The 14,324-nt window shown below is 46.7% G+C and overlaps 1 protein-coding gene across 3 annotated transcripts in view; it reads right to left on the bottom strand.

Moving 5' to 3' along the window:
• The window catches only part of LOC119393741 (hepatoma-derived growth factor-related protein 2), a 67,509-nt gene that overhangs the window by 30,071 nt on the left and 23,114 nt on the right, over positions 1-14,324 (bottom strand). For all 3 annotated transcript variants that reach the window (XM_037660875.2, XM_037660873.2, XM_037660874.2), the window contains exon 9: positions 3,469-3,556. In XM_037660875.2, coding sequence (XP_037516803.1) covers positions 3,469-3,556 — 88 coding nt within the window. The remainder of the gene's footprint in view (positions 1-3,468; positions 3,557-14,324) is intronic.

Here is a 14,324-nt window from a genome sequence, read left to right as displayed (position 1 = left end):
GCCACTTTGCTCGCTACAGTGGCCGCGTTTGTGAAAGGAGTGAGCTACTGGCTAGAACAGCCAAAGTAGGGGCTAGTTGAAGTAACAACTGTGACAGTTCGCACTCGACCTATGTATACCTGTGCGTTCTTTTCGTGCGTCCTTCTTTGTGTTTGAGCAGCGCGCTGCAAGTGTCAAGCTGTGACAGTTGTTTGTTCACACTTGCCCTGTGTGTTTTCTTTTCCTGCGTCCTTTGTGCTTGAGCAGCGCGCATCAAGTTTCTAGCTGCTTGCCGTTCTTCCTGTGACATTCCAATTTCTTGCTATCGCATTCATTGCTTTTCCTGCGTCCTTTGTGCTTGAGCAGCGCACATCAAGTTTCTAGCTGTTTGCCGTTCTTCCCGTGACATTCCAATTTGTTGCTATCGCATTCATTGCTTCTCCCTTCAGGCAAAACTGGGACTTTTTTTGCGGAGGAGTGCGTTGTCACTACCGAGATGCCAGACTAGGCATTGCTGGAAACTGTCTGACACAACGACGGATTTTCAGAGGTCGACTCGTCCCGCGCTTTGGCGTCTTGCGCTGTGGATTCACAAGACTGTACCCTCCACAATTAGTTCTGGCAATGCGCCGCCATGTTGCTGGACCCAATCTCGGAGGGCATAACTAGATGATGACAGAGCAGCGTTGTATTGATGTCCTACGAACGTCCACTATTGCCATCTCTCAACAAGCAATACAGCAAAATAACGCAGTTATTTGCCGCTAAATAAGTGTTTTGGGTGAACTGTGCCTTCAGTTGGGTGAACTGTGCCTTCAGTTCCCCTTTTGTTTAATTTGTACATTTATGTTCTGAATTTTTGTGCTGAAACTGCATATAACAAAAACCTGTTTGTAGCTAATTTTTTCGGGAATTGGTCAATTTTGTTATATCCAGGTTCAACTGTATATTAACTTGCTTTGGATTTGAGTGTAAAGTGCACACGTAGTTACTAAAGAAAAATAAAAGGAAGTGTTGAAAGTTATTGTAGCGCAAGAAGAATTCAATTCATTTAGAAAGCACGCATCAAATGAAGCCGACAATGTCAAGCGAAACCAAGCAACAGAGGTAGGCATGGACACGCAGACTTCTTTTTGTGACTAGCCAAGTATTCCGCTGATCCCATCACCTTTGGCTGATCAATCTTGTGGGGGTGCTATCAGCCCCTGTAAAGTTGTCTGTGCCTCATGGCGCACGCGCGCCTCGCGGATAGGCCGTCGGAGGCAGTGGCGCTGGGCTCGCGAGCGTTGGGGTTTGCGCGTGGGCGACGGCCACGCCACCGGAGAGAAGCGAGCGAGGCCGCCGCGGCCGCCGGGCAGGAAAAGGGAAGTCTCTTGGGATTTGGCGGCTGGCGTGGAGGGGCGGCTCCCCCGGGGTGGGTCCCGTGGGGGACGATACCGCGGCTCGTTTCCCTCGGGGCCCCTCGTAGTGGTGAGTCATGCGTCCTCGCGACGACGCATTCGCGGTTATTGCTTGTCTTATGCTGTCTTATGTTATGGTGTATTTTATGTCTTATGTGTCTTGAGTGTGTCTTATGTTATCCGGATATTCATTGTCATTATATAAGTTTTAGCGAGTAACTAGCTTGTAATAGGATTCGGCCGGCGAGCTCGCCGTATGTAAAGAAATGTTTAATAAACGAGAAAGTGTTCGTTGAACCGACCGCGTCTGCTGTCTTCCGTGTGTTCAGAGAGCGGCGATTATACCCCACCCAGATCCCACAATCTCCTATGAGACACCCTGTTTATTTAGCATCAAACTTTGTGTAAGTGCTTTATGTGCAATCCGCCTCTTTCACGATGCCACAACGCATGTGCAGAAAGGTCGCGCAACGCCCCTTCATCTCGGAGGCTTTTGTTCTGGCGATACCGGCCGTCTCGGCCCCTACCAAAGCGGTAGAGGGCAGCACAGGAAAATGAAAGAGGCGGATTGTAACCAAAGGTGAGTTTAATGCACTTTTAGAATCTGTGCATGCCATGGCAGCGCACCGGCCTTTGGGGATTTAGAACACCTGCTGCATGAAAGGTGTCCAAGGTAGACGGTAGTTCTGCCAACACACCACCCGCACCAAGATGAAATTGCTTGCCGGTCAGCTACAGTGCATTGCCGCCACTGGCAACTTTAACATTGCCTGCAATTTTCATTCCAGGCAAAACAATGACTGTTAAAATAAGTGACCAGAGGTAGGACAGCTTTAGTTATTGGAGCAAATTGTGCAGAAGCAAAACTTTGTTCTGGAGCAGCTAGTAAAAGAAAGCAAGATAACCCTTTTAGATATGGAAGAGCACAGGAACAAAGGACTGTTAGGAAACTATTTTATGACCACTAGCGCAAATAATCTTGCATGTCACAGTTTTACATCACGCAGCTGGCCAACTGAGACCTGCACTCGGCAGATTAATGTGTATGTTTCCCTCAAAGCACAAATTTATCAACACACATTGTTTGGGAGCTTTTGCAACTGTTCAGTGGACATTTCTTTCATATACAATTGCTGTACAATGAAGACTACAAAAGTTTCTTAAAAGAGGCTACTGGCCTTATGCAAGGGGACATTGTTGCTTAATATCGCTAACCTAGAAAATTTTTCTGACCTTCCGTTTCATGTTAATGGGGTTTCCACTCTACAAGCAAACCTTCCTTACCAATTTTGTGTGTGTGTGTGTGTGTGTCCGCGCGCGTGTGTGTGAAATCAGATTAAATGGAACTGTAAATGAAAGCAGAACCTCAAATACATAAAGTAGTTCTCACTGCAACATCCAACCCCCATCTTAGAAGAGCCATGACACCAATATTTCAAGATTTAATTACACCCTGAATGTTAATTATGCATCCCAAAACAAGCTGGTAAAATCTAAGTGAATTTGAAAGCTTGCATTTGAATTTTCTAATGTTGCAGTTGAACCATACCACAGTGTGACAACCACAAGTGTTGATGATATGAACAAATAAAACCCCAGAAACAATTACCTCGGGTATCAAAAACAGACCTCATAAGCCGTGCTTTTGCACACTGGCATACACGAAGTGGTTTCAAAAGCTGTAAAACATCACAACTGCCAAGCAGCATTTTGTCTGCTCATGTGCATCTCATCAGCTTACCACAGTAATTCTGTCATCCGAGTGAATGAATCCCGGGCACAATTCAATGGCCCCTCATTTCTTGACATTGATAGCGCATGCCGAAATAATAGTGCTTGCTGTAGAATTTGGAGGTGGCACTTTCAAACTGAAATTTCGAGTTAAAACATGCACTAGAATTCCAGTCCTTTATGTGACTGTACTAGGCCCTGTACTCTAAATTACAATGATAAACTGAGATTAGTATGACCATGTCATGGCCTCTTTAAGTGACCCGAGAAGCAAGGAACAATGTGCAGAAACATACCGAAAATTTTTCGGACAAAGCAGTCCTAATGACACAAAAATTAAAAAAAAAAAATCACTTACGGAGCTTCATCTTCCTCTTCCTTCTCAACGTCAACGGCTTCTGTGGGAACTGAAGGCTCAGCAGAAATGTCGTTTTCTTTAGTTTGGTCTGAAGAGAGTTAGAGAATAACACCACCATTACTTCAATTAAGCTTCTGGCAAATCTTTGAAGCAGTGAAGTGAAAGAGACAATAGTACACGAATTCAATACTGTTGGGTGTCGCATTGCATGGATGGCCACTAGATAAAGATTGTGTCAAAAGCATAAAACCAAGCAGCCAACAATGCAATTCATTCTCCAACTCCTTCAACACCATACTTTGTTCTATGGGATGCACAACGATCGAATTAAATTAAATTATGGGCTATTACGTGCCAAAACCATGATTTTATTTATGGGGTCAGTGTAGTCAGGAAATCCATATTATTTTTTTAACTTATGGGATCCTTTAGTAAGCGCAGTTGCACAAACCATGATCTGCGCCCACTGGCTTCCTTTATTTCAGTAAAAGTTGTGCATACAAAATGTAAGCAGCTGCACGTACAGAAAGCGTGTCGCTGCATTATACCTAGTGACAGCAATTAACAGAAGTTAGTACAAGCAGTTGCAGCACGGTAGCCCAGCAAGTGAAGACAGAAATACACAAGTTGAGGCCAGTCACCTCACAACTCAGATTTCCCAGTCGAACAACAGTTTTATTAACTGCAAGACAAAACCAGTAAGAACATACACAAACAGCCGTAACCACATCATATCCACACCCGGGTGCATAGTGAAATGTGACAACTGGTGCAATGAATGACAAAATGTGTAAGTCGCAAGATGCTTGACCAACAAGAGGCATTTCTATATTTTAAGAATTCTACTTATCTGACACCATTTCTTTTGCGAAAACTTTTTTTTCCTTTCCAGCCACTCTGCAACGTGTCAGAATGAATGAGCGTTTCACTCCTCAACAGAGCCTATACACAAAAGCACAAGAAGATGTATATATGTATATGGCAATATTTAGTTAGGAAAATAAAAAGTCACAAGAAAAGCCCTTGCTTACAGAATGTTTTATACGTGACAGTTACCGTTTCACAATTTTCAAGAAAAACAAAATCTGCCAGAGGAAACAATAGAGCTTGTCTATAATCTAAACATTTTTCACATGCTGATTACAAGATAGGACCACACTTTTGTCTCATGTGTAACAATGTAGTTAGAAACAAAAGAAAAGGTCAAATGAGGATAAAAAAATGTACACAATTATGCAAAATGTAAGGATCATGCTATGCACTGAAGGAAATAGCATCAATAAGCAGTGAATTACGTGCATTTCTTTGCTGACATGCTTTAGAACACAACAATGCAGCAGACTGCTGCTCAAACAAACTTGGAAGGGGCACAAGTGATGTCCTACACTGCAACACCAAAGAGTCGCGCTCATTTAAAATTTGTGGTAACCACAATCAAATGCCTTAAAGCTCTAAACGTGACAGTCATAATGCCTAGTTTCGCATGTCTATGCGGACAGTGTACAAGAAAAAAAATGCACAAGACCCAATAAAACAACATGTTTTCGCAGAACTATGTCACTTATCAGTGCTTGAGCATTAAGACCACGCTTTGTAGAAAGAAAAGTGCAGAGTTATAGAACAATAGCCATGAGTCAAATCTCTTCTTGAAAGGTCCCTTATCTAGTTCGCAGAAAAACTGACCTTAGTCGCACTATCAGTGCTAGCAAAGCCTAAAATGTATCCTGAAGCTCCTTTCAAGAAAAGGCAATGTGTCTTGAGCATGAACAGACTCTGTCCCATGAACATTTTCATGAATATCACAAGTAATTTTTGTGCGAGCAGTATTCTCAACCCTGCTGTACTAATCGTGCAATACGCAGCGAGCCTACATACGTACATCTGTAGACATAAAATTTCGTTGGAAGTTAGTGCCTTGTATTCCATGCCCTTCGGGTGTCCGTGCCCACCCTGTACTACTCGATACTGAGACTGCATATTGACAAGTCCAGATTTCTACCATATTCAATAACAAAATGTTGCTGCCCCTGCTGCCGCTCCTACAACACAGAAAAGGTGCTTGCTTGAAGTGCAGCCCAAAAGCAGAGACAGTTTTCTTGCCGCACATTGCAACTGTTCAGAACTATGCTGTGCCAGAAGTAAAGCAATCGCATCTCAATGTTCCCAGCTTGACTACCATCGAAAAACAAGTGAATGCTATGCTGGTTAACTTCAGTAGCCTGACAGAAACCAAAGCATTTTGGCGTAAGATGGCTGAGGTGTTTCACATGGTCCAGGCTAAGGCAAGCAAACCCACCGTCTTGTGGGTTGCCACGTTGCTTTGCTCAGACATTCATGAACACAAGATATGTCATGTCAAAAAAATCTGCGAAGCACCACCAAGAATTTAATACACTCAACTGTGTATCCTAAGCTCAGAAAGACGCCACTTATGTGCATTCAGACGACAAATCGAATCCAGATTTGTCATGTGCGCGAACGGCTAGTCCACGGATCATCCGCAAGCAGGCACATCCACACGATGGATGGTGTCCTAGCATTAGTGAGCCGGATTACTCTCAACCGCAGCCTCTGCGCTCACCTGCGCCCGCTGCCAGCAGACCAGTTTGAGAGTATTCAAAAACACGGAGGCCGACTGAACGCAAAGCTCGCAGAGTTTTGTCGAGCGTTGTCGAGGACTGTAATTTGTTTCTGTGAAAACGGTGTTGACGGAATGGCTGGATGGGAAGAAAATCTGCTGTAGAGAGAGCTGTTGAAGACTGACCTCGCCGCTGTCGCGCGTGGGGCCCCGCGTAGGAAGGGAGGATGCAGTGATGCGCCGATATCAGCAGTTTCTTTTTTTCTTCTGTGGAAAACAGGTACCGACAGTGCACAGCTGCACATTATGTTTCCTTGTCTTGGTTTGCATCTTGGCCTTAAAATCAGTGTTCAAACACGGGCCATGCTCTGAGACAACCGCGTTCGGAAACAATGCCACTTTGCCGGCCGCAGAATCCTGCGTGTGCAATGATTAAAGCAACAGCCTACCCGCTACTCTCCAACCTGCCAATCAGCGCGCAATGAAAGTGATGGATATCTCAAAGGTGATCGTCTTAGAATATGACCCCAGAAATAAACTGAACTAAGCGCCAGCAGAGCTGAAATCAACTGCAAGGACAGCCCTACGGCTCGAGCAGAAGAAAAGTGTACTGGTTGTCAGCCTGTTTGTCCGCTAAAGCTGTGGCATTCCACCACCAGAATGCCAGTGTGAAAAACAGACTGGGGTAATCCGTCTGCGAGTCACACGGACGTGGGGAATCGCTGATGTGAGGTCACCTGACGTGCCGTCCGCCCCTCCAGATCCGGATTTGGTCCGTCGTCTGAATGTAATGCCGTAAGAGTGCTAGCACAATCCTTGAGAAGGCATTAGGGGTGCACAACCTTTGTCAAACAGTACAAGATGACTGACTGATAGATTTAACGTCCTAAAATTCTGACTTCCTGGTGTTTTTAAATGAAGCTCAGTGCCCAGAACACAAGTGTTCTTGCATTTAGTCTCCCCTTCTGGCAATGCAGTAACAGTGGCTGGCAATCAAACCTGTGACTTTGTGCACAACGAGAAGGCCATAACCACCCAACTACCACAGCTGCTGAGAAAAGCCATAATGAGAATGGGCTAGTGGTTGCTAACAGCAAGGGTTGATTCCCTTTGCAGACGTTAGGACTGTCTTGTTTAACGAAGAACTGAGCCGAAGCGGAAAAGGGGCAAAGAGTGACGTTAAAGGGACACTAAAGGCAAATATTAAGTTGACGTCAATTGTTGAAATAGCGGCCCAGAAACCTCGTAGTGCTGCTTTTGTGCCAAGGAAGTGCTTATTTTGAAATAAAATCACGTTTTTAGTGGTCCGCATCGCGTTAGCGCGCTTCAAATCTCCCGCCTGAAAATACGACTTTCATACACCACTGCTGCCGTCCCCAACGTTGCCCGCTTTTACTGCGCGGCCGCCGACACTAGTAGCAGCCAAGCGGAAGTAGCGGGACCCACAGTAGCAACAACGGTGCTGCGGCAAAGACTTGCTCGGATGGGCACATTCAAAGCCTTCACCAAGTTGCGGTTGGTCTCGTAATCCTCAGTACGAAAGTGCAGCGAGCACACACGCAGAGGTTTTGACTGTTTAGCACACTGGCACAATGGCATGACACTAAGCCACTTCGAGCGCAAGGGTTCATTCCGCGGCACCCAGTGAAAAGACACACCGGTTTCCTTGCTGCAGCACTGGCGTTGTGCACCATTCGGGCATCCGGCAATATCACACGCATGCGGCATTTTGTCGAACTTTCTGTCAGAGCGACTTTCACGAGCGCGCAAAACACGCACGGCAGTACGCGATCCAAAAACTACCACTAAGACGGGCGAGGCGCAGTTCGGCGAAAAAGGAACCTTTGAACCATACGCGCCGTTCCCCATGGCAACGCCACGGAGGTTTAGTTTTCAATGAAGCAAGCGGAAACGAACAAACCGCATTTTATTACGTCTTTTGATGCTCGGAATGTTCTTTTTTTACTGCTGCTAGTTTGATTACTAGTGATTTATTGTAGGCCGACTTCCATACATCGGCGGGATCACTTCGAAAATGTCCCACTCGTGGCGCTCATCATGTGCTACATTTAGCTTAATTTCTTGGTAAGTAGGGCACTGCTGTTGATAATATTGTCGTTTTAGAAGTTGTCATACATTGGGCTTTCACTCTGACATAAATTGTTATTTGCCTTTAGTGTCCCTTTAACAGAATGAGCTTCAATTAAAGGGGAAATTCGGGCGCATTGGTTATGCATATTTAAAAAATTTACACTACACCATGTGGACAAAAGAAAGAGGGAACTTGGTGCGTCCTGTATCCCCTAATTCTATCCCCCGCGCTGTACAGTGCAATGTTTCTTTTTCACCGAGCCTTTACGAATTAGCATGAAGGAACATATCCAGCACAACAGCTTACGACCATTATGCAGGTGTCAATGCCATGTCTTTTAAGAAAAATAAAAATGTACACCTGCGAGCAAGAAGTTAATCATCACATATTAGCCCGGAGTGATGACAATCGCAGACTGTACATAAGAGAAATATCATGCCCAAGCACGACAAAAATATAGCGCAATGTCTACATTTCTACTTTAAATACTAGTGCCAAAATTAAGCCAAGGGGAATGCAACAAACCTGACTCTCACATTAATAAAATGTACCTAAACACTGCCACAATAAAGTGCCACAGGGAAAGGAACACCCCGTGGCATGCGCAATATATAACATGAGAAAGCAGACAGATAAAAAAACGAACGGTTTTAATTGAGCAATATGTGCTGCTGTCCACACTACAGATTAAAAACAAAAACAAAGCAAAAGCTACTTCAGCTATATATTAATTAAATATAATGCATCGTACAAGTAGACTTCACTATACATGTATACCAATGCAATGCATATGCAGTACCACATATCTTTTAATGGTTTACAAAATTTTAGATCACTGACAGCAGCTACTAGCGAAATGCTGCAACATGAGCAGTTCTTCTTTTGACGAGGCAGACGTTACTTCAGCAACAAACCACAATGCACAATTACTAATTAACTAAGTTCGTCTAATTTACATTTATACTTAAGCTTGGCATATACACAGTATGTTGCTTCCTTTACATACTGCAGCTGAAATGCTGTCCGAGACACCACATGATTATATGTCTTGATCATTTGATTTTATTTCGTACATTTCTTCAAAACTTGTGCCAACCATTTAAAAAGAGAGAGAGAAGACCCTGCGGTATAAAGCGCTTCATTGATGGCATATGCAATTCGGAAGCTGATGAGCCTAAAACAATTAGAATAAACAGGAAATCTTTTTTTTTTGGTAACTTAGCTCCCACAATCGAGAGTTCCACTCCTTCTGGGCACTGGTGGATGCCGATAGCAAAAATACTCATCATTATAAATGCATACCTGCCAAGTTTGGAGAAACGGAATCCGGGAGATTTACTCAACGGGGGGGGGGGGGGGGGGGGGGGGGGGGGGGGGTGCTGAGATAGCAATTATATGTACATTAGGCAGTTTTAGAACAGCGTACGCAAAGCTTCACGCTGGCTTTTAGCGCAGCTGCGCCTGCGCGTGCGTCGTACGCTAAGCGCTTGCGAGCTCCCGGTGAGTGACGGAAATAGCGGGCCGCAAACGCTAACTTAGCGTACGCAATTCTAAAACTGCCTACTGTCAGCGGGATTTTGCGGTTGCCGCTGATCTGTACAGAGTCGAAACCGATAGCATCGCTTACGCATCGTCTGTTTCACGTGCGAATAAATGCGCGCTAGCGCTCGGGACCAACGCGGTTGAAGCAGAGATGAAACGACCCGGCCGTCACTGTCGCGCGAAGGGCACATGCGATAACATCGCTCCGCGTGCGAGGCCTGTCGTCGCTTGCTTACCAGTTATTTCGTCGGGCAAGGGACCATAAGGGGCGCCGTTGAGACGGGGACGGTCGTGAGCGCTGGCGAACGCGCTATCTCGACAGACATCGGCTACCCTTTTAAGTGCTGGACTGCGGCGCAAAGTGCACGGCTACTTCATGCGCAATGAAACTGAGTTTAACCTTTACCATCGTTAAAAAGAAGAAGAATCCTTTCTACTACGTGGCCAGACAGCTTTGCTCATGTGGCCAGACAAAGCACTGGACGCGCGGGGCAAAACTGGATTTCCGGAAGATTTCTCTATGACCCGTACAACCGGGAGACTTGGCAGGTATGTAAATGGTAGTGTAGTTAAAGGGACACCAAAGGCACATAATAATTTAGGCTCCCCCATTAGAATAATACTCATAAATGTCTAAAACGTCAATATTATTGACAGTGTTTTAGTAAAGAGGTACTAAAGTAAACGCCGGACACAAAAGTAGGCACACTGGAAAATGGCATAAAATGCTAGGTAAGCATTTCTACTACATTAAATAAAACACTTGGAGGGTTCTTGAGCATCGCCTTCAAGAGTACAACGCGACAGCATAATCAGGCCCCATTCGCATCGCCTTCTCAATCGCTAGCCTGGCTTCACACTTCTCGGTGGACACCGTGCCGCATGTAAAGGAACGTCTGTGTGCGTAACATTGGCTGTTTCAGACTATCCTAGAATGCCTACTGCAAGTAGAGTTGCCAAGTGCCCACTACACAGCTCAGACCACTTATAACGTAACCGCTTACAGTGCAGTACCGGCTATAATGCGGTTTTTTCTGACTCCTGTTTACCCTCCCATAGAACTCCATGTACAGCTCAGACCACTTATAACGTAACCGCTTACAGTGCAGTACCGGCTATAATGCGGTTTTTTCTGACTCCCGTTTACTCTCCCATAGAACTCCATGTATACGCATACCGCTTACTGTGCAGACCCCCGAGATGAAAGACCGGTTATAATGCGGCTTCCGGAACATTCTCAGAGATGCGAGGGTGCGAGCGTGCTTCTCAGCGGAGATGCGCCGACGGAGGAGAGAGCGGCGACGGCATTACAAAGGAGGAGGGGACGCCGAATGAACGAACAAGGAGCGGGGGGAGAAAATAAAAAAGGGGATGGCTGTGGGGGACAGCGGCCCGGCGCAGGTGCGTGGTGTGAGGAGGGGGAGCGGTTGCGCGGCCGACGGAGAAGCCTTTGCCCCCTCTATGTTTGCCCCCTTCGGCCGCTTGACATGCGCGCTTCGTCGTTGCTTCATCGTAGAGCGCAGATATCGCGCGTGCAACCTCGATTCTCCCGCAAGTAACAATGCTTTGAGACGCGATTGAGCTTTCGCCTTTGCCACCAACAGGCGGACTTACAAGCTTGAAAGACTTTTTCAGGATAGTTGCCGCGGCTGTTCTCCCGATCGCGAACCGAAACTTCGTTTCACGCGTGATGCCCTCGGTTTAGCTCGCGAGTGCGATCTCCCGATCTCCGTGTTGCCTAGGGCAAGCTTCTCGCGGTGGCATGCCAAGTTGCAACGCGCACGCTAGGCCTAACGAGCGCTAGCTGCCATGTCGGCGGCCTCGGACAACAGAAGTTGCGGTTTGGTGCCGAGTCAATGAAACATTTTGCAACTGTTGCATTTAGAAGGGGTGACTTACATCTTTTACGAAAACGCGGGCGTGCGTGTGAAACACTCGAGTGGTGGTTTGTGGTCGCCACCGTTTTCGACATCGCGGACGCGCAGTGTGTTACCGCGGCGACTTCCCGTGACGGCGCATTTTTTCCGTGTTCGTTATGTCGGCACCGCAGGTCCGCGGACGCTAACAGTTCAACATTTTCAAATGTAAGCAGATGCAAACTTACGCCCCAGTCGCATGCCGCGATAGTCGGAATCGCGCGCCTGCCTGTTGGTCATGCTTTGTACACGTGCAACCTTTCAAAAATGTTGTTTTGGTTATAGTGCGGTACCGCTTATAGTGCGGATATTCGCGACTCCGGCGACTTACGTTATAAGCGGTCTATGCTGTATACGCATACCGCTTATTGTGCAGTCCCCCAAGATGACAGACCGGTTATAATGCGGCTGCCGGAACGTTCTCAGACATGCGAGGGAGCGAGCGTGCTTTTTAGCGGAGATGCGCCGGTGGGGGCGAGAGCGGCGACGGCGTTACGAAAGAGGAGGGGACGCGGAACGAACGAACAAGGAGCGGGGGGGGGGGGGGGGGTAGGCGATGGCGGTGGGAGGCAGCAGCCTGGCGCGGGTCTGCGGGTGGGTGGTGTGAGGAGGGGGAGCGGTTGCGGTTGCGTGGCCAACGGAGAAGCCTTTGCCCCCTTTGGCCGCTTGACATGAGCGCTCCGCTACGTACGGGACGGGCGCCCACGTGCAACCTCGATTCCCCCGCAAGTAACTTACAAGCTTGAAATACTTTTTCAGGATAGTTGCTGTGGCTGTTCTCCCGACGGCGAACCGAAACTTCGTTTCACGCGTGATGCCCTTGGCTCGCGAGTGCGATCTCTTCTACGCCCAATTTCAGTGTTGTCTAGGGCAAGCTTCTCGCGACGGCATGCCAAGTTGCAACGCGCACGCTAGGCCTAACAAGCGCTAGCTGCCATGTCGGCGGCCGCGGACTACAGAAGTTGTGGACTACAGAAGTTGCGGTTTGGTGCCGAGTCAATGAAACATTTTGCAGTTGTTGCATTTAGAAGGGGTGACTTACATCTTTAACGAAAACGCGGGCGTGCGTGCGAAACACTCGAGTGGTGGTTTGTGGTCGCCACCGTTTTCGACATCGCGCACGCGCAGTGTGTCACCGCAGCGACTTCCCGTGACGGCGCATTTTTTCCGCGTTCGTTATGTCGGCAACGCAGGTCCGTGGAGGCTAACCATGCAACATTTTAAAATGTAAGCAGATGCAAACTTACGTCCCAGTCGCACGCCTCGATAGTCGGAATTGCGCGCCTGCCTTTTGGTCATGTTTTGCACACGTGCAACCTTTCAAAAATGTTGTTTTGGTTATAGTGCGGTACCGCTTATAGTGCAATTATTCGCGACTCCGGTAACTTACGTTATAAGCGGTCTATGCTGTACTACATATTCCTCCTTTTGCGAATTGGCGAAGCACCAACTACGTGTCCATAAGGCAACACGCTCACCTGTCCCAGCTGCACACTTTGTTGATGTTGTTACTGTTAATGAGAATGAATTATGCCTGTACGCTTTGTGATTGGAGGGCCTTTAAACAAACCACTCGCTGTGCAATGCACATGACGACTGGCGCGAATCTAAGCTTCTGCCACGCAATATTGCATGCGTTAAGGAGACTCCTCACACTACATGACATTCGTATCGGTTTTTTTTTCCAAACAGTTTCAAGCAGTGGTGCGGCTCTGAGGTAGATCACCTGCTTGCCACGTAGAAGTCCTGTGTTCAATTCCCACTCAAATCAAACATTCTTATTATTCATTTATTTGCATCTCTTCAGAATTTTTGCTCGCAAAAACGCTGATTTTTCACTCGCAACTACCGTAGCCGACAACAGAATTTCTGCGAAGCGAGCTCTTTTTTAATGCAATAGCGTTAAAAAATACCTTCCTCACAATAGCCTACGTTGTACACAACTTGCACTGAAATGACAATTTCCTCTGGACAACAGCCACCAACCTCAAAGGCTAGCTTCTGGTTATTGCAAGCTCCACATTCAATAGGCAGAGCTGGAAACGAATCATGACTGCCATGTTTAAAGGGGCTCAGCAACACCTTTTGAATATGGTCAGAAAATGCTGTCAATCGGCAGTTGAGGCGCCTCTGAACACATGAGCCAAATATTACAGCATTGCACGCAGCAGAGAATTTACAATTACGTTTCAAAGACAGCTGGAAATCACCCGTTCTTCTGTTGACAAATTACAGAGAGAAGAACACTGCCACTGTCTGATTTGAGCATTCCTGTGCGCGTAGCTGCCGCGGCCGCCACATGCCGGCACCGCGCTCTGTAGTGTGCTAGATTTACACAGTGGTGACACTAGCGCGCTCACGATCACACTGACAGTGAGCCGACAAGTTCAAAAAAAGGAGTGTGTGCTCAAGGTCATGATGCGCACCGATGTAGCTTTTTACCCCATTCTCATCCAATTTGGATTGCGCTAGTGGTGCTTGGGCACTTCAAACACAATTTCCTTAAGCATTTTTTTGGCAAGAAACCAGCGCTGCAAGGTTAGTCATATGGTATTTTAACAATGCACATAGATTTAATATTTGCATTTTGTGTCCCTTTAACATACATGCCACGCAGGCATTTGACAGAGCTTCTGAGTTGATACACTACCACCATGATATGGCTATGCATCTACAAGGCTATGGAGTCAACCTCTATCAAGCGAAGAAAATGAAAACTACTGAAAAT

The sequence above is a fragment of the Rhipicephalus sanguineus genome, chromosome 5 (genome assembly GCF_013339695.2).
Source record: "Rhipicephalus sanguineus isolate Rsan-2018 chromosome 5, BIME_Rsan_1.4, whole genome shotgun sequence".
Lineage (NCBI taxonomy): Eukaryota > Metazoa > Arthropoda > Arachnida > Ixodida > Ixodidae > Rhipicephalus > Rhipicephalus sanguineus.
Note: the sequence above shows the minus strand (reverse complement) of the source record. Positions and strands in the feature narration are given on the sequence as shown.